This window comes from Perca flavescens, chromosome 12 (genome assembly GCF_004354835.1).
Source record: "Perca flavescens isolate YP-PL-M2 chromosome 12, PFLA_1.0, whole genome shotgun sequence".
Taxonomy (NCBI): domain Eukaryota; kingdom Metazoa; phylum Chordata; class Actinopteri; order Perciformes; family Percidae; genus Perca; species Perca flavescens.
Window position 1 is genome coordinate 26,786,696 of NC_041342.1, and position 26,502 is coordinate 26,813,197.

At 39.7% G+C, this 26,502-nt stretch overlaps 1 protein-coding gene across 3 annotated transcripts in view; it reads right to left on the bottom strand.

The window, feature by feature from the left end:
- Window positions 1–910: 910 nt before the first annotated feature.
- The window catches only part of astn1 (astrotactin 1), a 435,006-nt gene continuing 409,414 nt past the window's right edge, over window positions 911–26,502 (bottom strand). For all 3 annotated transcript variants that reach the window (XM_028593761.1, XM_028593760.1, XM_028593759.1), the window contains 3 exons: window positions 25,900–26,000; window positions 24,194–24,377; window positions 911–4,032 (listed from right to left, as the gene is read on the bottom strand). In XM_028593761.1, the coding sequence (XP_028449562.1) occupies window positions 3,795–4,032; window positions 24,194–24,377; window positions 25,900–26,000 (523 nt within the window). In that variant the 3' untranslated portion in view covers window positions 911–3,794. The remainder of the gene's footprint in view (window positions 4,033–24,193; window positions 24,378–25,899; window positions 26,001–26,502) is intronic.

Sequence of the window (26,502 nt, forward strand, 5' to 3'; positions counted from 1 at the left end):
GGTGTATTATTTTTTTTTTTAAATGCACACCATATAGTCTGTTTAATGTAATTAATAATGTATGGGCTGTGTGTGACCGCCATCTTCTGGATATCCAATTTACATACAAAACACCTATGATTGGGCCGAATTTCCAATATAAAAATAAAAAAATCTATCAGTGTGCTTTTTTATTTTTATATTGGAAATTCGGCCCAATCATAGGTGTTTTCCAGCAACCATCTTTGATGGCCGAGATTTGGAGACAGGGTCAGGGCGGTTATATTTTTTTGTCACTTCACTTTTGTCACAGTTTTAGGATTATTTCAGGTGGTCGGTTTATTCAACTAATTCCTATTGCTCTGATGTGAGGACCCGGGTAAGACCAGCTGCCGAGAGCAATGGCCGATCATCGTCCATCGTTATCCCGGTGAGCCCACTCTCATCTCAGGCCTTTTGGTAATTTACTGCTGGCTCTGATGTCTCCGTAATGTTTTGATATAAAAAGCCTTAGAGGCAGTGCAGTCTATATTACATTTTGTTTTGTTTTTGAACACACATTACAGATTGGATAACCGGTGTATGTTTTGACTGCATCTCACTGTTTGCCAGTGGACCTTTGACTTGGGATCACCATCACTGTACAGTAAGGTACAGTCGTGTAGAGGTGTAAATATTAGAGCCGAGCTGAGCTGGTGGCGTCAGCAAGAACTCCGCTGTGCCATTTTCAAATTGATCATATAGTGTTCAACCTCCAAGTATGTATCGGGTATGATTTTTTTTATGTGCACAAATTAAGTAATTCAAGAGCATGGAAAACTAGCGCAAACAAATTAGAAAAGATGTCTTTGAAAACTGATGGTTGAAGAATATCTATACAGACACTTTTCATATTATATTCTTTATTGTTTTTTGAAGTAGCAAAGATCAAAGTGAAAAAAGTTTATAATAGCCACAGACGGTATAGACAATAATATCATGCAGATAGTAGATGGTTGGTTTACATCTCAAAAGTTATGTTGCCTTATTCACTTTATTTTCAATTACACTTAATTAGTTTGTCATTTTACTATTAAAAAAAAAAATTATACAGTAATCTTTTAATCAACCAATCACAATCCAGTTTCAGATAATGGATCTCATGTTTAAATCACAAAAAGTAGAGCCCTCTGCTCTTTACATCACAACTGCAATAGAGCAGATTAATCCAATTGCTGTACTAAGCTACACAGGAGATATTACAATACAATATTGTATCTACTAAAGCACACTGAAGTGTTATGTAAAATGCCACCTGTTGTATATTTATATACAGAAGAAAAACAACTGTGATATAATGTGATGCATTTATGAAATACTTTGCTGCCTATACAAAAATCTACAAGTGTTCATTTTAGTATTCACATGAGATTTGTTTAAAATCAACAAATAATATAAATTTGCATTTCTTTGACATCAATCTCCAAAATGGCCACTGCACAATGATAAAATAACGGAACAAATAGAGGTCATATAAAAGTTAAAATATACTCACAATAAACACACAGTATTAGTGGAAATGTCGCATAAAGCTGTTTCATTGTTGCATGAAGTTTAATCATACAGAGAAGCAGTTGAAAACATTAAGACACTGTTAATTTGCAGTTTCAATACAGAATTATCACTTTTAACAGTGGTTCATTGGATTGATTTTGAATGATGTGAAAACCATAAAAGAAACTGTTTGGCAGGTTTTATTGAATGTGTAGAGAAAATGAACAGACCTGTGTATTCACTATGTGATGCCTGTTTATTTAGTAAACCTCCTTTATAACAGCTTCACTTATAAATGCTAGCTATTAATACTACATTCAGCAGGTTATATCACTAAAACTTTTATGATAATGCTATGTACAAGTTTGTTTTTTATTGTCTATACTACTAAAATAACTCTCAGCAGACCATCCTCTCTTATTTACCTTTCTAATAAAATCTGTGTTTACATGCTACCTCGCCTTTTTCATAGAAACATGGATAACTTTGTATAATACTGGCTTTTTTTTAAATATCTTGCACTGTATTAACTTTTCAACATGTTTGAATGACAAAACCAGGTTTGTAAGTACTAGTTCAGAGGCTGACTTCATTCAAAATATGTAAAAAGAGAAGTGAAAACTGTATATGCAACTCTATACAATACAGCAGCCAATAACCAATCACAGCTGAGATACATGATGTTTTAGCCCATGAAGTAGTGATGGCCAAATTAAGCCTCATAAAGCTTCATGAAGCATTTTATTTTTTTCCCTGAGCCCACTAGATGGTTCTCTGTTGAGCAAAGTGTTGAAAGCACACTGAAATGCCATTCCTTGATCCTTTTTCTTTAAACCAAGAGCGTCATCTAGTGGGCTCAGAAAATAAAGAAAATGGTTCACAAAGCTTCATGAGGCTTTATTTGGCCATCACTACCAGGAAGTGTTCACCCACTGGGTTTGTTGCAGCTATTCATAATAAATGAGTACGGCAAGAATCAGAAGCTGTACAATATTTACCAATGGTTGGAATGTACCAGTGAAACTGAAGCTACAATGAATTTTAAATCTTTAAAAGACCCACAAACTCCTGGATCCATTATGAAAACTTTACAAGAACAAAGTGTTGACTTTAGGTCGGGTCTAAGAAGCAGCTAGCTGTATCCGGGCAAACTTGTCTTCTAAAGAATTATGTTCCCATTAGTGATAGCCAAATGACGCTTTTTGAACCATTTTCTGAGCCCACTAGATGGAGCTCTCTCTTCAACAAAGGGTTGAAAGCACACTGAATTGCCATTCCTTGAGCCGTTTTCTTTAAACCAAGAGCGCCGTCTAGTGGGCTCAACAAATACGACTAATGGTTCATGAAGCTTCATTTGGACATTATTTTTTCCCATACAAGTAAACTGCATTCTCATTTACGTCTCGAGAAAAAAGTATTTTCTCTTAGATAAACCATCCTCGTACCAACAACAGGTGCATGTTGTGAAACAGTCGCAGTTTTAAACACATGGTTACTGTTGTGAATTGAAACAAAACTACTTGGTTAGGTACAGGATAAGATTATGGTTTGGGTTCAAATAAGTATGTTTGTTACGTAACTTCGTTAAAAATAAGTCAACGCAACGTATTTGTAAAACGTCAAAAACAAACTTAATCTGGGACAAATAAGTTTCTTTTGAAACGTAACTGAGAATGCAGTTGTATGGGAACGGAAGATTTAGGAGACAGGGTTGATCTAGGCTGTAGGATGGATATAGGCAACCTAAAATGTCACAATCACTCTCCGTTTTAAGCCACGTTTGACATCAAGAGTTCCCTTATTTTAATTTTTCACCAAAGTTTCTAAAGATATGCGGAAGTTTAGATCTAAACAGGCACAAATGAGCTCATGTGTAACCCTTAATATCCCAGATCGGACCTTTTAATATCTGACTGAATATAAAGAAGCCAAATGAAATAGCACTTTCCCATATAGATTAGACTATTAAGATGTCAGACTTTCGCAACAAAGGGGTAAAACAACGAGTTCCTTTTATGTATCAACATTTAAAGAGGAGATTGTTGAGTTCAACAAAGAAATACAGTGAAATAAAATGCATGGCCTTATGTTTTGTCCCTCTAAGTTATTTGTTGTTCTAAAATATAAGTGCATTGAATACTATAGGTCTGTCTTTCTTTGCTTATGACACCATGAATGCAAATAGCTTATGGAAACAAATGTGAAACCTGCATTTTATGCGTTTCTTTGCTGGGTTTGACAAATCTCCCACATTCCTGTACACATCTAACCCTTAAATCTTTTCACAGCTCCTTGGGCTCGCCGTAGTCATTATACATGACTGTGAGCGTCTGCTCGTCACAGGCCTTGTACACGTCCTGGCCCATGTCCGACCAGTTCAGCCCAAAGGCCTTGCTGTCAGTGTAACGGCAGGACAGGAACTTGAGGGACATCCTGCGGAGGCCGATCTTCGGCTCCTGAAGAAGACCCTTACACCATGGGGAGAGTTCATCTAGCTGGGAGAGGATGAGGCTGGCCTTCCTGTTGGAACAAAAGTGAGGAAATAATTAAAGTGTGTTATGTTTGCTTTATATCTTGATAACCATAAATGGTCATATGTAAGAGAGTAAGAGCAAATTTCAACAGAACAAACAGAACATGGAAACAATATAAATTGAGTACAGTTGTGCTATTATTTTCCAGATTATGGCAACATGGCATCATGACTTTGCGTAAACAGACGCCACTTTCCTAAAGCCAAATGGCGTGTTATCTGTACGCATTTTGAGCTATCTACATGTATGTCTATGCTGTATAAAGGATGTAAACACGTTATCGCGAGAACGTGCCGTACTATCACGAGAACGTCATACGTGTAAAAAAAAAAAAAAAGGTTGGGTTTAGGAAAAGAACATTGGGAACACAAAAAACGACAAAAAAAAAAAACAGTGACCAACGTCACATGCTTAGGAAAACAATAAAGACAGTTGAAAAAACGCCACACGCCGGACGTGATCCCAGGTGAAAGTTTACCCAACCAACCAAAGTAGACTTTCATACTACTTGCTACGGCAAAAAAAATAAAAAAATCACACGTAATGTAGGTCAATGGTGACCGAACGGCGTTGATAAACACGCTAAAAAGCGATTTTGCATCTTGATAACGCGCCAAAACGGCATTTGAATTGGCGTGTCATACATACTCCACTTTATGAGATCAGTCTGGATTATGGGACTGTTTCTGTGTGAAGTAGGCAAAGACAACATACACATACTTGTATGCCTTTTTATGTTTTATTTTTGCATACTTTTTTAGACATAAAAAATACTACAGACAGACAATGAGTGATGTATTGTCTGTAAATATCATCAACAAATGACCATGGAAATAAAAGGCAGAACGAGCCAAACAAATGTTTTTCTGTTGAGCCTAAAAAGAAGTTGTGCATCAATTATCCTCTGACATTTCTGATAACACATCCCCCACGCACTGGAAGGACTGCCACATTGTATAGAATTTGGATGTTGATCCCTGTTTAATGTGTCAAATTTAATTATCGCAAGGCATCTTAGCCTTAAGGTACTTTTGGGAATCGGGGCCCTGGTCTGACCAGGCAGCCAGTAGATGGTGTAAACTGTAGCCTTTCTTGACACCAAATTGCACTGCACCACTGGACTGCCACTGCACTTCCTACTTTATCACATAGGAAGTCATCCAAATAGCAAAGGGGAACAGCGAGGAAAAACACAACTTCACCTCTGGAATCTACTTGCGTTGCACTACCATAATTTGCCTCTAACAGAATTTTACAGCATACACATTTCTATTCAAACTAAAAATCTCCCCAAGACTGACCAATCCACTACATTGGTTGTAAGGGTTAAGAAAGCTGTTGAAATGCAAAGATCTGTGGGAAACACTTGTTGCCAAGCATCTGAAGGAAGGTGGAATTTCAGTGTTTATGCACATTAGCCTTCAGATACATTAGATGGTCTACAGTCCATAAATCACACTGTGGCTCTTCTGATTTTAGAAACATGGATAACTTTGATTTTGTTTTAGAATGACATCACCATATGACAGGACCTAAACATACCCATCTACCACTGCTTCCCAAAGGAGCTCACAGGGTAAGGTGCACTGTTACTGACACATTCCAACTTTGACCCAAAGCACACAGTGGCTGCTAAAGGTCTGTGTTGGAAAAAGGGAAGTAAAACAGTGGAAAATTTAATTAATGAAGGAATGGCAAGTAAAGAGCTGGTCCTGTAGAGAAAAACAGTCTAATGGATGGCTGCAATACTGTGGAGAGGCACAGGAGAGACTATGAAATGCTTAAACTTGTCCTTTGGCCAAACCAGGCCAGCTGAAAAACCATCTCCATTAGTAACATGATCCAGAGAGGTCACATAAATACGTCTCATACTGGAGGGACACTGCGTGCAGTAAATAATCATTAAGCCTGATGCAGCATGTTTGGCCCTCGTAGTGAAATCCTGTCAAGTGTTTGTCTAAAGTCAGAAAATAGCAGCGGGAGAAGATTTTATTCATTCCACACACACCTTCTCCTCATTCTTTAGCCAAACCAGCACTTCTACAGCACAGTGTCCCCATTCTGCCAAACCACAAGTCTGCTGGACGCACCAGAGTCACAGCACATTATACTGATGAACTAGTGACACGTCAGAGCACCCAGGCTACACATTCAGCATGCCCCAGTTAGACGATACTGATAGAATAAACATTTGTCTATTTCTAAGTGTTTTACCTATCCATAGCTCTAGTTCTATAGATTTCCTTTTCACATGCAGACCACTTTCAGCAGATTATTTGACAGAGTCTGCCTGCAAATGTTTGGTTTCCCTCCCATATGCATCAATTTAACTCAGTTTGTAATGCAACATGTGCAGGTGAAAGCAAACCACAATGAATTCACAAATATACGGTGTTCCACTAATCATCATGGGCACTCACCTGATAGTTATGAAGCAGATTGGATGATGATGATTGTCATGCAAATGATGGAGAGGTGAAAATGATGAAAAGCAAAGATGACACTGAAAAGGGAGATGATGGCAGGGAAAATAATGGAGCTGATGACGTTATTCTCACTGGTGATCTCAAAATGATGGTAAAGAATATAATGAGGGTGATAATGCCAGCGACATGTATGTATATGTCAGCGTGAAAAAAATACCGTATTACAAAAAATTGCCGAAAAAAAAAAAACTAACCGATATTGCTTTTTATAAATTACATTAGCAGATATAGCCGGTGAAGATCGTGTGATATGATAGAAAGCCCCAGAAAATGGTGTGGTGAGATTGTTTAAAGTGCTCTAAAAACGGGAAATTTACATTTTCATGACAAAGAGGTAAAGCCCATTCGCTGATGAAGCTGATGATATGATTGAAAGTTCCAGAAGAGCTACAAAATGGACCTTAAGGTGAGATTGTTTTCTTATTTGAAGGCCCCGACATACACTAAAATGGACATAAATGCAGACAGCTGGGTGAATGTGCACACTTTATACTACATTGGTGTCTGTGCAATGCAGACATTTTCACACATGTGCAATCTGCACTCATGGTCCATTTTGGGCTGCAATTTGGAACTTCTGAGATATGGGCAGAGGACGGGGTTATGCAGGCGCACTACATATAATTTGAGATTAACCCATACCTGTAAACATTGGAATTTAAAAAAAGGGAAATTTACTCTTGGCCCTGCCCCCTTTTTTAGAAAGGGAAAATAATTAAACAGGATGACAATGGTAGTGAAGGGTAAATTATGGGAGAATCCTGGGAAAAACTGGAGGGTTGACAGGTATGGTTTAACTTCTGGTACGTAGTAGCAGATCATTTGGTTTCATTTGTCCAGGTTTTGAGATATCTGAGAGTTGAATGCAATTTTGTTTTTGGGGCAACTTTCAAGAAACAATGCTACTGTTACTATGGATAATCCACAGACTTCACGGTCATCCCTCTTCATAGGAACTACTTTCTAGCAAACACATTTTTGACTAAAGTGAGAATATGTATTATTGCAAGTAACAAGTGTGCTGCGACTCTATGTGAATGATTGTCTCTTTGGTCTGCAGGACACCGACCCAAACACTTTCTTCTCCTCCTCCTTCCAAAACATACTCAGATAAGCAACCATTTAAACAGAGCAGAAGAAAAACATAAAAACAAGTAGAAAACAGCACATGAGCTTTACAGTGGAAACACACAGCCACTATAAAAGTTTTAACTAAGAACCCTCACGTTCTGCTTTTCCTGTCTTCAACTTCAACAGCAGCCTTCCCGTGTGCATGTTGTAGAATTGTCCACAGCGGACACAGTCTCGGAGATCAATGGCTAATCCCACACGGACAAGAGCTTGGTTCCTGCAAGTATGTACACATAAATTGTTGTGGTCAGTGGGCACACACCCAGAGAGGAGATCACACTGGTCGCCACATGGAAAATGCTAGAGCCCTTACTCAGTAATGTCTGTTACAGAGCTTAAGTTAGCCAACATAAGCTACTCGTCATACCAGAATTAGTCTATATCCACGACGTTCCACTTCCAGGATCGCTCTGTTGCCGCCGGAAATTCCGCCGGATGTCACTCTTTTCGGCCTGATGTCCGTTACCTTACGCTTTCTTTTTTTAAACTCACAGCTAGTTAGACTATCTGTCCAATCTGTTTTCTGTTGCACGACTAAAACAACTTTTGAACGGACAAGTTCCACCAAAACAAGTTCCTTCCCGAGGCTATTTTGCAGCGCCATCTTTTGTCATCATTTGCATCAACCATGACGATTGTGATTGGTTTAAAGAAATGCCAATAAACCAGAGCAACTTTTTTATGTGAGAAATCAACTATGTAGAGGTCAAATATGGGCCGTTTTACGTTTTTAAATTTAAATTTTGTCCGACTGTGTGTCGGAGTTCAGCGGCCAGTGCTGCCTGTGTTGCTGCCTCGCCACCCAGTCTGCCTTCCTTCACAGACCCCGGCCTGCTCCATACCCGCGTAAAGTCACCGTTTTTTTGGGCTAATGGACTACCAAACGCTGCTGCCCTGACAGAGCTCCAGGGCCTGCAACTACCCTCTTCCTGCTGTGAGAACGCGGTCAGTAAGCTTGTTACGCCAGCAATCTGTTACCACAGGTTCCAGTTAATCTTTTAATGTATGTAATTATAATGTGTTGAGTTATTTAAACAAACGATCGGGGAAATAAACGCCTCGTCTGCGAGTCTCATTGATAGAGCCTCTATCAATGAGAGCTAGCTAGGTCTTAGAATTCCTCTGAAATTCACAAAAATTCATTAAATTGAAATTGGACACCATTGTTAGCTTTATAAGACCTTGAGGTAGATGTTATATAAGTTGCGTGACAGAATTCAAACTGTAAATATACTCTAATTATGCCGAAAATGAAGCTAACTAGCCGCGATCTGTACACATAGGATTGAAGGGACAGTCGCAGCTAACGAAACCCCTAATGTTCACAAAAATTCATTAAATTGAAATCAGACAGGGTAGATGTTGTATAAGTGGCATGACGAAATTCAAACTGTAAATATAGCTACTCTAGTTATGCCGGCAGCTGGCAGCCAGCCAGCTCCACGGAGCTCCACGGAGCCCCGAGTATTCCAGTAGTCCAGTACCCAGGTAAACAGTGACTTTCACTGGGTATGGAGGTTGCCGCTAACTCGTCAGACTGTGTGGAGCACCTAGCTAAAGTCGGACACGTCTCACCAAATTTGCAATTAGCCATAGATTTTCGTAAAACGGCCCATATTTGAGCTTTATATAGTTGATTTCTCGCTTAAAAAAAGTCTCAGAAGTGAATTTAATAACGAAATAGCCCGACAAACAATGTATAACTTTGCGGTGTCTGAAATATGAGACCTGCTGTCGAGTCGCCAATGTGTTTCTATGTGGTTCGCTCAAACCAATCAGCGCATGAGCATACCATATTTGGAAGAAAAGCTCTTGTTCCAAATAGAGCCATATTCACAGGGTAGTTAAGGGCCCAATAAAATAGCATTCGGGCAATTTTCAGCCCAACCAATGTTACATGCCCTATTAGGAGACCTTAAGGAACAGTGTAAAATACCCTATATAATCATTCTATCACCCCTTTAATCTATCTATCTATCTATCTATCTATCTATCTATCTATCTATCTATAATTATGGTGTTTTATTGCTCATGAATTAAACTTTTCAGGAATTACATAGATTCACTTATACTTGCAATGCTCAAAAACAAGAATATATTACTAATTCTAACTGCTAAATGTATAGCTACTACATAATGTAATTGAAATGGTCCGGTCTGGATTGATTTGCAGCTCCGGATCTTGATCCTGCCAACCATCAGAAGTAAGTGAGAAAATATGTTTTTTTATTTGTAACTTGTGTGTTCCAGTCTCTGCGATGACGCAATTTTTTATTTAGTTGATTAGGTGCAATTCTTTGGAGTATGAACTTAAGTTGGCACTGACCAACACACTGTAATAATACAGACACTGTGTGTTCTGTGGCTTCTGCAGTATTTCATCTCCTGTCTTATACTGACTCCAAATCAACTGCTGTTCTCTAAACATATACTGTAGCACATCACCATATTTGCTGGTATGTATTTGTTATTTCTGGAAGATGAACATATTCTGTATGCCATAATAAGCCACAATTCCTTTCAAATAGGCTAAACACTTTTGATCTAACATATTTCTGCTATTTTTGGCAATCCTTTATAATTTTCAAACCATTATACAACCCCAAATCAGAAAAAGTTGGGACAGTATGGAAAACACAAATAAAAAAAGAAAGTAGTGATTTCTAAATGTACTTTGACTTGTATTTCATTGCAGACAATCTGAACACAAAATATTTCATGTTTTGTCTGGTCAACTTAATTTAATTTGTAAATATACATCCTTTCCTGTCATTCAGACCTGCAACACATTCCAAAAAAGGTTGGGACAGGAGCAAATTAGGGCTAGTAATCAGGTAAATTGGTTAAATAATGATGTGATTTGAAACAGGTGATGTCAACAAGTGATTGCAATTATGATTTGGTACAAAAGCAGCATCCAGGAACGGTCTAGTCCTTTAGGAGCAAAGATGGGCCGAGGATCGCCAGTTTACCAACAAATATGTGAGAAAATTATTGAAATGTTTAAAAACAATGTTCCTCAAAGAAAGATAGGAAGACATTTGCTTATTTCACCTTCAACAGTGCATAACATAATTAAAAGATTCAAGGAATGTGGAGGAATTTCAGTACGTAAAGGACAAGGGCGCAAGCCTAAGCTTAACAACCGTGATCTCCGATCCCTCAGGCGACACTGCATCAAGAATCGTCATTCATCTATAAGCGATATCACCACATGGGCTCAGGACTACTTTGGCAAACCTTTGTCAAGTACCACAATACGTAGTTACATCCACAAATGCCAGTTAAAACTGTACTGTGCCAAAAGGAAGCCCTATGTTAACAGTGTCCAGAAGCGCCGTCGATTTCTCAGGGCTCAGAGGCATCTGGGATGGACCATCACACAGTGGAAACGTGTACTGTGGTTAGATGAATCAGTATTTCAGGTATTTTTTGGGAGAAATGGACGCCGTGTGCTCCGGACCAAGAAAAGGATCATCCAGACTGTTACCAGCAACAAGTCCAAAAGCCAGGGTCTGTCATGGTATGGGGTTGTGTCAGTGCCCTTGGCAAAGGTAACTTGCACTTCTGTGATGGCACCATTAATGCTGAAAAGTACCTAGAGAAACACTCAAATTCCTAGAGGCTCAGGCCGAGGAGGGGGAGTTGCAGCCATATTTGATTCGAGCCTGTTAATTAACCCAAAACCCAAACTAAATTATAACTCTTTCGAAAGCCTTGTTCTTAATCTTCAACATCCAACACGGAAATCATCATTTGTTGTTGTCTACCGAGCTCCAGGTCCGTATTCTGAATTTTTATCTGAATTCTCAGAGTTTTTATCATGTGTAGTCCTTAAATCAGACAAAGTACTTATTGTAGGTGATTTTAATATCCATGTGGACGTTGACAGCAATAGCCTTACTACTGCTTTCAACTCATTACTGGATTCAATCGGTTTCAGTCAGAGTGTGCACAAGGCGACGCACTGTTTTAACCACACCCTCGACCTTGTGCTGGCATATGGTATTGAAATTGAGGATTTAATAATATTTCCGCAGAATCTGGTATTATCAGATCATTTTTTAATTACTTTTGAATTCTTGCTACCTGACCATACTAAACCAGATAGCAGCTTCTACATTAGATGCCTATCTGACAGTGCTATAGCTAAATTTAAGGAAAGTATTCCTACAGCATTCCAGTCTATGTCGTGCCTTAACATAACAGAGGACCTCTATGGTAACCTCAGTCCCTCTCAAATTTATACATTTGTAGACGGCGCTATGACGTGCCTACGGACGACCTTGGATTCTGTCGCTCCTCTCATAAAGAAGACGATAAAGCAAAGGAAAATAGCTCCTTGGTATAACTCCCAAACTCGCAAATTAAAACAAATCTCACGAAACCTCGAAAGTAAGTGGAGCTCCACCAAAGTGGAAGAATCCCGTTTGGAATGGCAAGAAAGTCTCAAAACCTATAGGAAGGCCCTAAGAAAGGCCAGATCAGACTATTACTCATCATTAATAGAAGAAAACAAGAACAACCCAAGGTTTCTTTTCAGCACTGTAGCCAGGCTGACAGATAGTCACAGCTCAACTGAGCCATCTATTCCTCTAGCTCTGAGTAGTGATGACTTCATGAGCTTCTTTAATGATAAAATTATAACAATTAGAGATAAAATTCATCATCTTTTGCCCTCAACTTCTAACAGTTCATCTTTAAATGCAGGACCGCTAGAAAGAACGATGAGTCCCGACATATACTTAGACTGTTTTTATCCTATAGACCTTCAACAATTAATGTTAAAGATATCCTCAGCTAAGCCGTCTACCTGTCTCTTAGACCCCATCCCAACGAGGCTACTCAAAGAAGCGTTACCCGTGGTAAACACTTCATTACTAGATATGATCAACATGTCCTTACTAACAGGTTATGTACCGCAGTCATTTAAAATTGCTGTGATAAAACCTCTTCTGAAAAAACCCACCCTAGATCCTGAGGTCTTAGCAAACTATAGACCTCTATCCAACCTTCCCTTTCTATCCAAGATCCTTGAGAAGGTGGTTGCTAATCAGTTATGTGATTTTCTACATAGCAACAGCTTATTAGATGATTTTCAATCAGGATTTAGAAAGAATCATAGCACGGAGACGGCACTGGTGAAAATTACTAACGACCTTTAACTGCTGCAGACAAAGGATTTGTCTCCATTCTTGTTCTACTAGATCTTAGTGCTGCATTTGACACTATTAACCATACCATCCTGTTACATAGACTGGAACACTTAGTTGGCATTAAAGGAATCGCACTAAGCTGGTTTAAGTCCTATTTCTCTGAATGATCCCAATTTGTTAATGTTAATGATAAACCCTCCAAGCACGCTAAAGTTAGCCATGGCGTTCCTCAAGGCTCAGTGCTTGGACCAATTCTATTTTCCTTATATATGCTTCCTCTAGGTAATATTATTAGGAAACAGTCAATTAACTATCACTGTTACGCAGACGATACCCAATTATATCTGTCAATTAAGCCAGATGAAAGTGGTCAGTTAGCAAGACTTCAAATGTGTATTGAGAATATAAAATCATGGATGACCCACAATTTCCTGATGTTAAACTCAGACAAAACTGAAGTTATTGTGATAGGACCAACGCACCGCCGAACTTCGTTTTTGAAAGATATAGTTACTCTGGATGGTATTACCCTGGCCTCCAGCACTGCTGTCAGAAATCTAGGAGTTATTTTTGATCAGGATATATCCTTCAACGCCCACTTAAAACAAACCTCAAGAATAGCCTTTTTCCATCTTCGTAACATTGCCAAAATTAGGAATATCCTGTCTCAAAACGATGCTGAAAAACTAGTCCATGCATTCGTTACTTCTAGACTAGATTACTGCAATTCCTTATTATCAGGTTGCCCAAATAAGTCCCTTAAGACTCTCCAACTGATCCAGAATGCTGCCGCACGTGTTCTGACGAGAACTAAGAGAAGAGATCATATTTCTCCTGTATTAGCTTCTCTGCATTGGCTTCCAGTGAAATCGAGGATCAAATTTAAAATCCTCCTCCTGACTTACAAAGCTCTAAATGGTCAAGCACCATCATACTTAGAAGAGCTCATAGTACCTTATTGTCCCACTATAGCACTGCGCTCCCGGAATGCGAGGCTACTTATGGTTCCTAGCGTCTCTGGAAGTAGACTGGGGGCCAGGGCCTTCAGCTAACAGGCTCCAGTATTGTGGAACCAGCTCCCAGTCTGGGTTCGAGGAGCAGACACCGTCACCACATTTAAGAGTAAACTGAAAACCCTCCTCTTTGATAAAGCTTAAAGTTAGGGAACGAGGAGTTGAAGCGTCCACCTAACCCGGCCCACTGCTTCTCCTCGTAGTCATCAGTTTTATATACTGTATAATTAATAATCTAGCGAGAGTAGAGGGAGGCAGGCCAGTACAGCCCGATCCGGTTGGGGAGAGTTCTAGCCCGACCAGGCACCTCTCTTTAACCTGCCTCTCTTAAGTTATGCTATTCAATTCTAGACTGCCGGGGAGGCTGTTCCTTCCCTAAGACACACTGAGCTGCTCTCTCATCTCTACTTGTTACTTTTGTATGCATCCGGTCCCAGAAATGCTTGTAACTAACTTAGCTCTGGGGAGTTTACTCCCCGGAGTCCTTATGATTCTCTGCATTTCCCGGCCGCATCCTGCTGCGTCCTGCTGCATCCGCAGCATCCACCCGTGCTCTGCAGCGCCACGTTACATCCCGCAACGCCCTGCTGTGATGTTCCTATGCACAGAGTAGTCAGGATCCGGTATAGGAGATTGCACTACTCAGTAGGACATGATGTGCCCTGCTATGACATGAACTTCCACGATAACCTTCAAAGTCACTGTGACTTCTAATGTGACTATTATCACCACTGTTCATCACGCCCCCAACCGGCCCGTCAGACACCGCCTACCAAGAGTCTGGGTCTGCCGAGGTTTCTTCCTAAAAGGGAGTTTTTTCTTGCCACTGTCGCAATAGCCACTGCTAATGCTTGCTCTTGAGTGAATTACTGTAATTGTTGGGGTTTTGGAATTTATAGAGTGTGGTCTAGACCTACTCTATCTGTAAAGTGTCTCGAGATAACTTTTGTTATGAATTGATACTATAAATAAAATTGAATTGAATTGAATTAATGCTGAAAAGTACCTAGAGATTTTGGAGCACAATATGCTGCCTTCAAGAAGACCTTTTCCAGGGACGTCCAATCCATGCATATTTCAACAAGATAATGCAAAACCACATTCTGCACACATTACAAAGTCCTGGCTGCGGAGGAAGAGGATACGGGTACTTGACTGGCCTGCCTGCAGTCCCGACCTGTCTCCAATAGAGAATGTGTGGCGCATTTGAAGCGCAAAATGTGACAACGAAGACCCCGTACTGTTGCCCACCTTAAGACTTGTTTGCAGCAAGAATGGTACAAAATTACACCTGAAACACTTCATCCGTTGGTGTCTTCAGTCCCTAAACGTATTTTAAGTGTTGTGAAAAGGAATGGCAATGTTACAAAGTGGTAAATGCTTTATTGTTCCAACTTTTTTTGAAATGTGTTGCAAGAACCAAAATAGAAATTTTGCTTTTTGAAAAATAAAACAATAAAAATCACGAGGAACACATTAAATCATGTGCTGTTGTATTGTCTGCAATGAAATACAAGTACATTTAGAAATCACTACTTTCTTTTTTTAATTTGTGTTTTCCATACTGTCCCAACCTTTTCTGATTTGGGGTTGTACATATAGAGATACATGAGAAGCAACATCCTCTTTGCAGTCACCTGGCTAATATAAGTTCTTTGCATATGTTATTGTATTGTTTTTGGAATCAGAGCGTATTTTGAATGTTATATGTACATATGGATGCTCAGCAGGTCAGTGTCTCCTTTGCAAATGCATATCAACAGAGCCGTAACAGCAACCTCTACAGCCTCAGTTATGTGTTCTGCTCTGGAAACTGCAAAGAAAGAAAGAAATAATTCTAATGATGTCAGTCCTCCCTGTCAGCCTGTCTGCAGACAAGGCGGCTTGTGTTGGTACTGCTTCTGAGCTGCCATACTGTCATTCATATCATTTTTCTGAAACCTCTTTATGTTCCCATATTTTGCCACAGATTTCAGTGGTTTGAGGAAATCAGGATTTTTATTTGCTTGTGGTTTGTTATGCTTTCATTTTAAAAAAGCAGCAGAGGAATGTTTCAGGTGCCAAATAGCAACGGTTGTCACCATAAATCCTTGTGCATGTATAGGAGTGGAAAATGGTGTGCAAGATACAACGTGAGTGTCCCTTAAGAAGAGTCTCAGCCCAAACATTTGTGTGGTTTTGTGCATGCAATGCAGGCATGTAGACGCACGTGAATGGTCATATGCAACACACATGAATAATTTATAATAAAAAATCAACTTAGAAATACATTATTGTGTTTTATTCATTCATTAAAAAGTACTTTTTGATCTTTTACCATGGCGTTCGGTATATTTGGCATTGTATTTGAGATTACAATACTTTGTCAATCTGGGAACATTATTATCATTATTATAACTCGTTGATATCCAATGCGGACATACATTTTATTTATTTATTATTTGTTAATTTAATAATAGAGATTGCATTTGGTTGTCTTTGATATTTTCCTGTGGGATAATAAAATATTGAATTAATAAACCTGTTAACTTAAAAATAAAAAAAATCCGTATGTATGGTAAAAAAAACAACAACATTAGCATTGGCAAACATTGGCAACATAGTGACACACAGATCCAAGACCTGCAGCAATACCTGGACCCTGCTCAACCTGAATGTAATTTTCCTCAGGAAGTGTGTTTTTGGATTGCACAGAAGTTGTAGGGAGGTGATCGGGGTGGAAATACAGTGAAGTAATGCAGGACATTTACCCTAAACACTGGAGTTGTGTTGTTTTCTGCGTCCCACTTGATGTTGGGTTCAGGTATCTAAAACACTTTGGTTAAGCCAGACAGACACAGTACAGATTCTGCTAAATTGATCGTCCCAGACTCATTTTAGAATCTGGCCATATTTCTGCCAGATCGGTTGTCATTTTTAATATGCCGTTTCATGGGGGGTCGTGACGCCTGAACCTGAACGATCAAGCTGTCGACGAGCAGTCTGATTTATGTCAGAAATGTTTTTTTACCCAGTTTGCCACATGGCTGCTATCGAAGGACTTGTTGCAAACTGTAATGAGCTTGTTATTGGAGTAGTATTTTATATGTTACGGCTAAGACTGCTAAGATGAAGCTGTGATATAAAAATGAACTTTTCAGAACAGACATAAGACTTTCACTCAGGATACTGGGGTTCATGTCTCATGTCAAACTGAAAGTCAAATGTTATTTTGAAATCAACCAAAGTTTTACGGACCTTAGTTTGTAACGCAATGATGTCCATGATGTCATGAGACGTACTCATTTTAGTAGTTTTACGTGACTTGTTTTATGCCAATACCTAATGTTTTACTAACCCTTAGTATCTTTATTGCCTAAACTTAACTAGTTTATTTTTCACAACATTTACTACACGTTTAAAACTGAGACCATTATGTTAAATAGAACGGTCACATGTTGACAATAAACAGTGTGTCGTTTTGGGAGCATTTAAAAACTGACTTATAAGGTCTTCAAGGTATGAGGATGTGTTGCAAAATGCACTGTTGCAAACTAGTGGTTTATTAATGTCATTTCTTGAGAAGGGGTTGGGACATCCTACATGTACGTAAAATGGAGAAGACTAGAAAGAGACTATTATCAGATAATTCTTTTCTCTCTAGCATCATATGAAGAGCAGAGAGCAAATATACTTAGATGTTAAAGACTTCCCTTCAACCCCCTTAGAATTGCACAACATATCTTATCTTTACCTGAAATAATGTTTTCTGGTTTTATAAACTGTAGTGTCATTACTAGTTAAACACTCCAATACCACTGTACATTACATTTGACTTCAACCAAAGCAGCACCTTGGATCTCTCCTAGCGAGGGTACATGATACTTTTAATTGTTAAGTAAATTCCTAACAATGTAAACTGATATTGACAAAGGGATATTTTTACCGGGAATAAATATCAGTGTATGTAAATATGTATATGTTTCTGTTCACTACAGAAACCAATAAATCACTGTTGGATGAGCAGCTGAAAGGCACTGCTACTTTTGACTTTTTAAAGTTGAGGGAAGGACAAAAATACACACAGTTAAAGTAAACAGTCTGCTGTGATTATGATTATGATTTCCTGAGCGAATTCTAACCATAACAATACTTATTATTGCAAGCACTCCTCTGATTAGAGAGACTGCCATGTAAAAACTGAAAAATTCTAATATTTTTCAGTTCATCAAAGGGCACAGTCTAACTGAGGACACTGTCAGGACTGAAATGGCCAGGACGGAGGATTTTCTTTCAGGCCAGCCAAAACATCTAGCGTTTATAAGTCAACAGCCAAGCGGCGTGCCTGAAATGATGGGTACTCCCCTGGTGATGACAAGGTCTGGCCCTCGGGAGAAGAAGTGTCAAGCCTTGGAGAGACAGCCTTTCGTTGAGTTTATGGTTTGAGTTAAAACGACACGCGATGTTGCATGAGAAGGGCAACAAAAATGTCCTCCGCAGGATGCCAAAAGGTCTCGTCAGTGAGATTCGATATGTTTCTAAAAACAGCAGATCTGAATATCTGATGTTAAAGATAAAGCCACATTTGTTCATTCATTTGATTCCAGATATTGCTTACTTGGCTGATAGGAGTTTACATTGAGTCAGAGCCTGAGCGGAGTTCTTGTTATCAGTATTTTGACTAGCTAATGAAAATCTTACTCTGTCCTCATTGTTTGTGACAGGGAAACTGGGGAATTCTCTTCATAAGACATTGAGCTGATTTGGGAAGATGAAACTGTGTGCGTGTCTGTGGTATGTACATATACAGTATGTGGTGTGTGTGTGTGTGTGTGTGTGTGTGTGTGTGTGTGTGTGTGTGTGTGTGTGTGTGTGTGTGTGTGTGTGTGTGTGTGTGTGTGTGTGTGTGTGTGTGTGTGTGTGTGTTAGAGGGGAGCCTGTCTGCTCTGTTGTTTACTGTCGGCGGTACCACAGATTGTTTGGGTGGGAGAGGTATTCCTTCTCAAGTGGCCAAAAAAATGGGGATTTAAGAGCAAACCACAAACAAAAGGGACTTAAAGAGGGGTTGTTATGGAGAACAAGGACTGTCTAGTCTCTGGGCAGATTTTAACAGACACGGATCTTCAGTTAGGGGCTGTAGCAACTCAAAGTCGGCCATTGCAAACCCCAGAGCCGGGGATCTGACCCCAGACCACCCTGACTCCCTGCCAGGACAGCAAACTTTCTGTTGCTGCCTTTATACGGGTTAGACCTGATGAACCTTAATCCTAAACCTTTAATGACATACATTTGTTTATATTAATGTGCTCATATTATGCTTTTTGGCTTTTTCCCTTTCCTTTATTGTGTTGTATATCTTTTTTGTGCACGTTATAGGTTAACAATGTGAAAAAGCCCAAAGTCCACCCGAAAGGGACTTACCATCTCCAACAGAAAACACTGTTCACTAACTGCTCCAAACAGCTCTATTGTAGTCCAGCCTTTACTCCCGTGACGAACATGCATCACTTTGTAACACATATATTATAATGCTCAACTAGTTGCTAGTATGACATGCCCTCATACTCTGCTTCTGACTGGGTAGTAGTCCTTACCTACCTACTGCGCATGTGCGACTTCCAACAGAAGTGAGATGCCTCACTCTGTAGCTGAGACCGAATCTGTCCTGATCATAGGCCTAAATGTAAAATATGTGTGAATAACTTCCCTAATAGATCATTCTAACTTCTAACGTAGGCTAAACATACCAGGTGGATAGTCTATATACACGTTTCATTTCCGGGACTGCTCTGCTGCCGCCGGAAAAAAATCCGCCCTATGTCCCATCTTTTCTGCCGGATGTCCGCTACCTTACGCTTTCTTTGTGTTGGAATTTTAAACTCTGGTGGATTTATGAGGACTATGGTTAACTGCTCCTCAGATCTCTGCAGGGTAAATCCAGACAGCTAGCTAGACTATGTGTCCAATCTGAGTTTTCTGTTGCACAACTAAAACAACTTTTGAACGTACACGTTCCAGCAAAACAAGATCCTTCCCGGGGCTTTTTTGCAGCGGCACCGTGGTACCGTGGCTCCGTGCGGCGTTTCAGCGCCCCCCATGATGATTGTGATTGGTTTAAAGACATGCCAATTTACCAGCGCATGTTTTTCTCCCATCCCGTAATGCTGGGTGGACTAGCCAGACCCTCCTCTGCAGTGCTGTGGAGGAGGGTCTGGCAATACGAGACGACCTGGTGGGTAATACTCCCATAAAGTAGGTGCGTTGTGTAAGTGCTATCTTAAGTGTTCTAAAATCCAGACACTGTACTTTTAGGTAATAATAAGAGGAGAAAATGTAGGATGATGAACAACAAGACCAATATGAAGATGTCTCACAACATCAACTAGGTTTCTGCACTGATGCTTGGACCCCAATGATTTGGTGGGTGGAATAAACAGTAGCATCTCTGCACCAATGTTTACCAGCCTGAAGACGATGTGATACTTTATGCCAACAAACCATTGGCTCAGAAAAATGTTTAAGGATATAATATTTTTCCTAATATGACCATAATGTTTATACGTGCTAAGACCCAAATACAAAGAGCAAATCAAGATCAGACCCCACTGTTTGGGTCAGCCTTTGTTCAACTGAATGACAATGATCAAAATGATCTTAGGTACTTTCGCAGAACCAGGCCAAAATCAATACTGTATGCGTGAAAAGTCAGAAACTTTGCATGACCATTATTTTGGTTTGCTGAAATGATATCAGTAGTATTTTTGTCCTGTCAACCATTTATCTGTTTTTGTTTTTCCCAACGGCCGAACGTCAGAGAAACAAAGTGTTTGACGCCTCGGGGAAGTTGTCAGCACACTTAGACACACAGCAGTGGAGCTGTAAGGCCATTAACCTCTCTGACTGCCTGCTCGCTTGTTAACAATAGACAGTATACAGCTCTGTTTCAGGTTCAGAGTCTCTCCTCACACCAAACTAGATACATAGGAAAGTCTAATGTTCACTTGATGACTTGGCTAAAAAAAACATGTTTATACTTCCTTCCCCTGTTACCAGGCCTCACCTTGAATGCACTTCTCTTCTGCTTTTCCAGCTCTGAGGTGCCATTATTAACATTAATCACCCCTTCCTTTAACTAAATTGGGGGGCTGTTAATCTAAGTGCATTTTAATGGAACAGCAACTCCCTCAATTACATCAACTCTTTCCAGCATGGTCCCTATTAAAAACAACCTTTTATTTAGGGAGGGGGGAAGCCACAGACGGAGAGGGAAACAGAGAGAATTAAGGGAGCCTTGGTTAATCAGTTTCACCTGCCAAAGTGAAAGCATATACCACAGAATGTCGTTTATAAGTATATTTTAAATCGGACACATGGCTCTGTTTATAAAACATTAAGCTACAATTTTACATTATGGGTACTTATCTGTAGTTTGGGGGGAAATTTGGGGCACCCCCTGAATGTGCGTTACTAAATGGCCCCGGTGATGTCACAGAGGTTAAGCTCACTCGGCTTCCCAGTCAGTTTGAATGAATTTTCCCCGTAACTGTAATTCACACAAACAACCGCCTACAATCAAAGACAGCACTTTGGAAGCTGGGAGCAGAACATCTGCCACCTTTGAGAATCAAAACAAAAGTCGGATGCCGCCAACCTTTGAATGGGCTGATCCCATGGAGATTTGGCTGTGTGAGTAGGATGTGTTTGTAATTGTGCTGGAGAAAAAGGTGTTTTGGAACAAATTACAGCAGTACAGCAGCATTACGGCAGTACTGACCGCACTGCCTAGTGTCGCAACATTTGTAGCACACAGACACAACACAGGGTCAGGGTACAGTAGCAGATGTTGATCTGGGAGTAAAACTTATAAATGCATTGAGAAGAAAAATTGGTTATGTCCATTAGAAAATGAAAGGGGCCCAATTTTGCTTCGCGATGCATCGCTTTCAGTTGGTTGCTTCTGTCACTGGGCCAAACAAAGCTAAAGTGAAACGATATTGCTTGCCAATTAGCTGGCTTTTTTTTTTTTTTTTTACTCTGCCTTCAAGTGTAGCTTGTAGACTTTTGATTTCCGAAATGTTTGGACAGCATTAGGGGTGTAACGGTATATTACGGTTCATACCCCAGTTTAGGAGTCACGGTTCGGTGCGAGTTCGGTACAGCGGAAAAATCCTTAAATGCATAAGGATACGTTTCTTTTCGTTATTTTGAACAGACAGTTTTGCAAGTGTCAAAGAGACACAACCCTCTTGTTGGGGATTGAGGTAGTGTTTTGTCCACTAGCAACTTTGGTAAACTATTTTCATTATAACAATAAGGAACATTGACATTACACTGTGCGGACACTGAAGAAACACTTTCCCCAAAGACAACACGTCCCAATAGGCTATAAAACTGAAAAGCACCTCTTATGCACCCAAACATTTATCATCCCAGTAATCTGCACATCTGGGTGATGCTGTCGAACGTGCATTAGCATGTTGAATGTGTTTCCATTCACATCCCCTACAACGGTGGAGCAACACTGACACACTATCCTTTTATACACAACTCTTTCTCGGTTTGTTGTTGTCGTAGTGAACCGGCAGACAGGTCTTCCGTCTCTGGCGTTTCATTTCATCGTTTCATTTAATCGTTTCATCAGCTTATTGTGCTAACCCCAACACATGTTACTAACGGCACACAGCTTAAAATTTCTGCATGCAGCTACGTGCACCGGGCAGCATGCACTGGCTGTAACCCCCGTGAGCCCTAGTTCCGATCCAGTATTCCCCAGCCCTTTGTCAGTCTCTCAATACCTACTGGCTTCCCTAACCTGTCTGTGGAACTCAGCCTCAAGCCCATTCCTTCTTTTTTTATTGACTCACAAAACATAAACAAAAAAAAACAAGAGTCAAAAAAGACAAAAGATACACAATTCTGACAATTTATCAACATGCAAATGAGTCCTGCCATTTCGAACCCCCTCCAAACCAATTTTCAAACCTGAACCAACCTTTACCAATTAAACAATATTTACAATCAATGCGGGTCTTTTTAAACGCCAAACTTTCTTACTTAAACAGCTGCAAACATTGCTAAAACAGGACAATTCCGGCCTAAGGGTATGTGTACCGAGTCAAACGTTCTCTGGGATCTGTTTTCATGCTAATCGAATGCGTCTCTAGCTTTAAACAACCTACGGCAAACTGGTGGTTAGCTGCTAACACTAGCTTTCGGGGCAGATGGTAAATCGCTATTTTATACCACTAACAAGGCTCAAAATAACACCACACTTCCACTGTAGCATAATGAGGGTTCCTACATGTAAAACGAAGCATTGAGAACTTTGTAAGTGTACAGACAGTTTATTAAAAAGATAGATTATAAAGACAGTAGTGTTCGTGTTTACATTCGGGCGCCATCTTGGAAAACAGTCATGAGCAGTCGAAGAAACGCCTTGCAACTAGTAACCAGTAACATAGCTCAAACACAGCGTTTGTGATTCGACTGCTCATGACTGTTTTGATTCAATTAGCAAACTTTTATGGTATGTAGGAATACCTCTACAAGTAGTTGGAATTGTGAGTCAGGTCCATGAATCACTGTTAGGATGTTAAGTGTTTCACATGACCAGTGAGGGGTAAAGCAATCACTAATGGAGCCTATCTGTCATTTCAAGTCCAGTCCAAATCTGCCATATGTAAATTTTTTATGGACTGCAAACAGCTGAATCAATATCTGCCTTTTCCCACATATTTGGAATTGCTGGTGACTATTCCATTTTCGAAAGGACAGTGTGCTCAAATTGCACAGTAAAGTAGTGTTCACACCAAACCAAGCCAGACTCTTGTCTCATTGCCACTTTTCTTCAATCTTGCAGCCAGGCTGTACTGTTATTGTTCGAAGTTCAGTACGATAGAATGGACTTTCTTGGTAGGAGGGCAACTCATAAATGGAGTAGGCACGCACACATGCACGCACATCTCTGCAATTTCAGAGGCTGATTACAGTGATCACAGTCAACACATTGTTAAAATGGCTCAGTCTTTTGGTATTCTGTAAAAGTTTGACTCAGGGCCGAGCTACAAGGCTGTCCTGAGTCAGCCTTGTATATTGTTGGAACCTTCTGATAAATTGACCATAAAGTTGATGATCAATTAACTGGAAGGAATGCCTTCTGGGCACTATTGAAATACAAAGGGAATTACAATTGTTTGACACTCTCACCTTTTTTGTCATTTTCCTTCTTTATCTACTGCAGTATTGAAACAAAAGGGTGCTTAAGGTGGCCAATCATTGTCTATCTTTTGCTCTTTGCCTTGCTTTAAAAACCTGGAGAAACTGGCATCTTATTTTAAAGGCAGAACAATTTAGAATAAAAATGGGTCAAATGAAAGCTGTACCTGGGTCCCAGCTCATCCTCACACCTCCAGGTGAATTCCCCGAAGCTCTCGTAGCGCTGGTTGTAGTGGTAAAGCACGCGGCGAAGCGTCGGAGCACCCAGATCCATCAGAGTGTTGTAGGCCGTCTGCTGCTCCTTCCCACTGGTGTAACCGTTGAACAGGTTGTAGATCTTATCCGCTATTTCTGGAAGTGCAAACACAATCACAGCTCAACGTTCGATAATTCACATAGTATCACGGCAGCTGCAAATGACGGTTGGTTTGTTCTACTCAAGGGTTAGTGTAAGTGACTCAGCTTTCTCTGGACACAGCACTGCCTTGCTGATTGTTTTGAGAGACACTAAGAGCTGCAATTAAGTCATATTTTCATTATTGATTAATCTGCCAATTACTTTCTTGATTTAACAATTTATTATATGGTCTATAAATAACAGAGAAAATATCCAAAAGATTCAATTTCATAAAGCCCGAGGTGACGTTTTCAAATGTCTTCTTTTGTATGACGCACTGTCCCAAACTCAAAGATATTAAGTTTACTATTACATAAAGAGAAAAGCAAAAAATCCTCACATGAGAAACTAGATCATTTTTGAGGATAAAAAAAATTATTGACTGATCATCAAAATAGTTTTTCGACTAACCAATCAGTCGACTAACCATTTCAGCTCTAGAGATGCGGTTAGGATTTGAGGTCCTATTGAGAGAGAACTTTAGCCTCCAATAAATATTCCACCACAGACGACTTTCTGTCAAACAATAGGATAAATCTATGGGGTCTCCATTAGGAGAAATTTGATGCTTTTTATTAACTACCGCTGCCCCATTTTGCATTTTAGATTATTAAGACAGATGTCATTCTACATGCATATTTTCACAATGATAACATCTTCAAATTAATAAATCATAAACATATCAATCTAAAGCCAAAGTGGTTGAGGATATTCTTTAAATTGGTAACTCGTTTTTTAATCAGGCAAGGAAGTTATTCACCTGTCCTGGTTAACAATGCCAATACAATCCGTTCAAAACGGAGCCACAGAGTGGATGTATTGTATTTCACACCATTCATGTATTTCCAGGCATTGAAATCAACAGGGTAAGCCAGTAGTATCACACTTCACTGGTTGGAGCATTTTTGCATTGGCCGATTCAAATCAGCAGCAGGATACGCAATAACATCTTGGCTATAAACCTCGTGCATGTACGGAGCAGGAAAGAGTTTCAACTTTCACTCTTATTTAATTTTTGACTCTATGGAATAACAATTTGTCACAGTCAAAAAAAAAAAAAAAAAAAATGAATATCCGCATGGAATTGTAGTTTTCAGTGACCATAAACAGTCCTGTTCCAGAGAAGAAAACTATCTCTCTGTGACTTTATGAATTACTCTATCTGATCTGAAAGTGATCTTTAACATCTGTTTTGTGAGGTCTTGAAACAAAGCAGAGAAAACAAAAAGAGCAAACGTTTGAGTTAGCCGTTCTTATTTTCAGATACTAGCAAATTGAGAAACATTATCTCCCTAATTTCATCTGATGATTATATTCCTGTACATAAATGTAGCAAAATGTAGAAGGTAAACTTCCTAACAATCACCTCAAGGACATGTACAGTGTTGGAAGATGAAACCCATCTCTGTGAGCCACCTGTGATCACTACAGAAAGATGATTCACCTCTCCGACTTTAGCTGTGTGTCTTTCCTCACCTTGTGCTTTGACGTCATCCACAGTTGGACACGGAGTTTTAATAGTGACTTCACTTGGACTAGAACGGCGCCCTGTGTTGTCTACTGCCCACAGCCGGAACCTAGACACATAAACACACATGAAACTCATTATACAATCTGCTGCTGATTGTGAGTGATAAATCATTCTCTACAAAACCTAATCCGGTCGTATAGATTTCCAGCAATGGACTTTGATGAATCTGCTGTACCAACATCATTTAATGCAGTTGTTGATTCAATTAGAAGGCTCCCCTTGTTGTAGATGAAAGCCTGCATTGCCAATACAGGACTTTCACTAGTGCTAGGCTGACAATAAGCACTTCTTTACAGGGCTAATAAGCTAATAGTCACTTCACTGAATAAATATCTCCACCTAGTGAGAAAAACACAAACTGCATCCACCTGCAGCACCAACAAATTACAAGCAGTAGCAGAGGATAAATTTCATCACATTTTTATCATCAGCCTGGAGATATATAGAGATATTTTACTCAAATTGCAGTTACAGATAAAACAAGATTTATGGACTACAGATATGTATAATTCACTGAAAAGAGATACTTGATATATTTCGAGTGACAG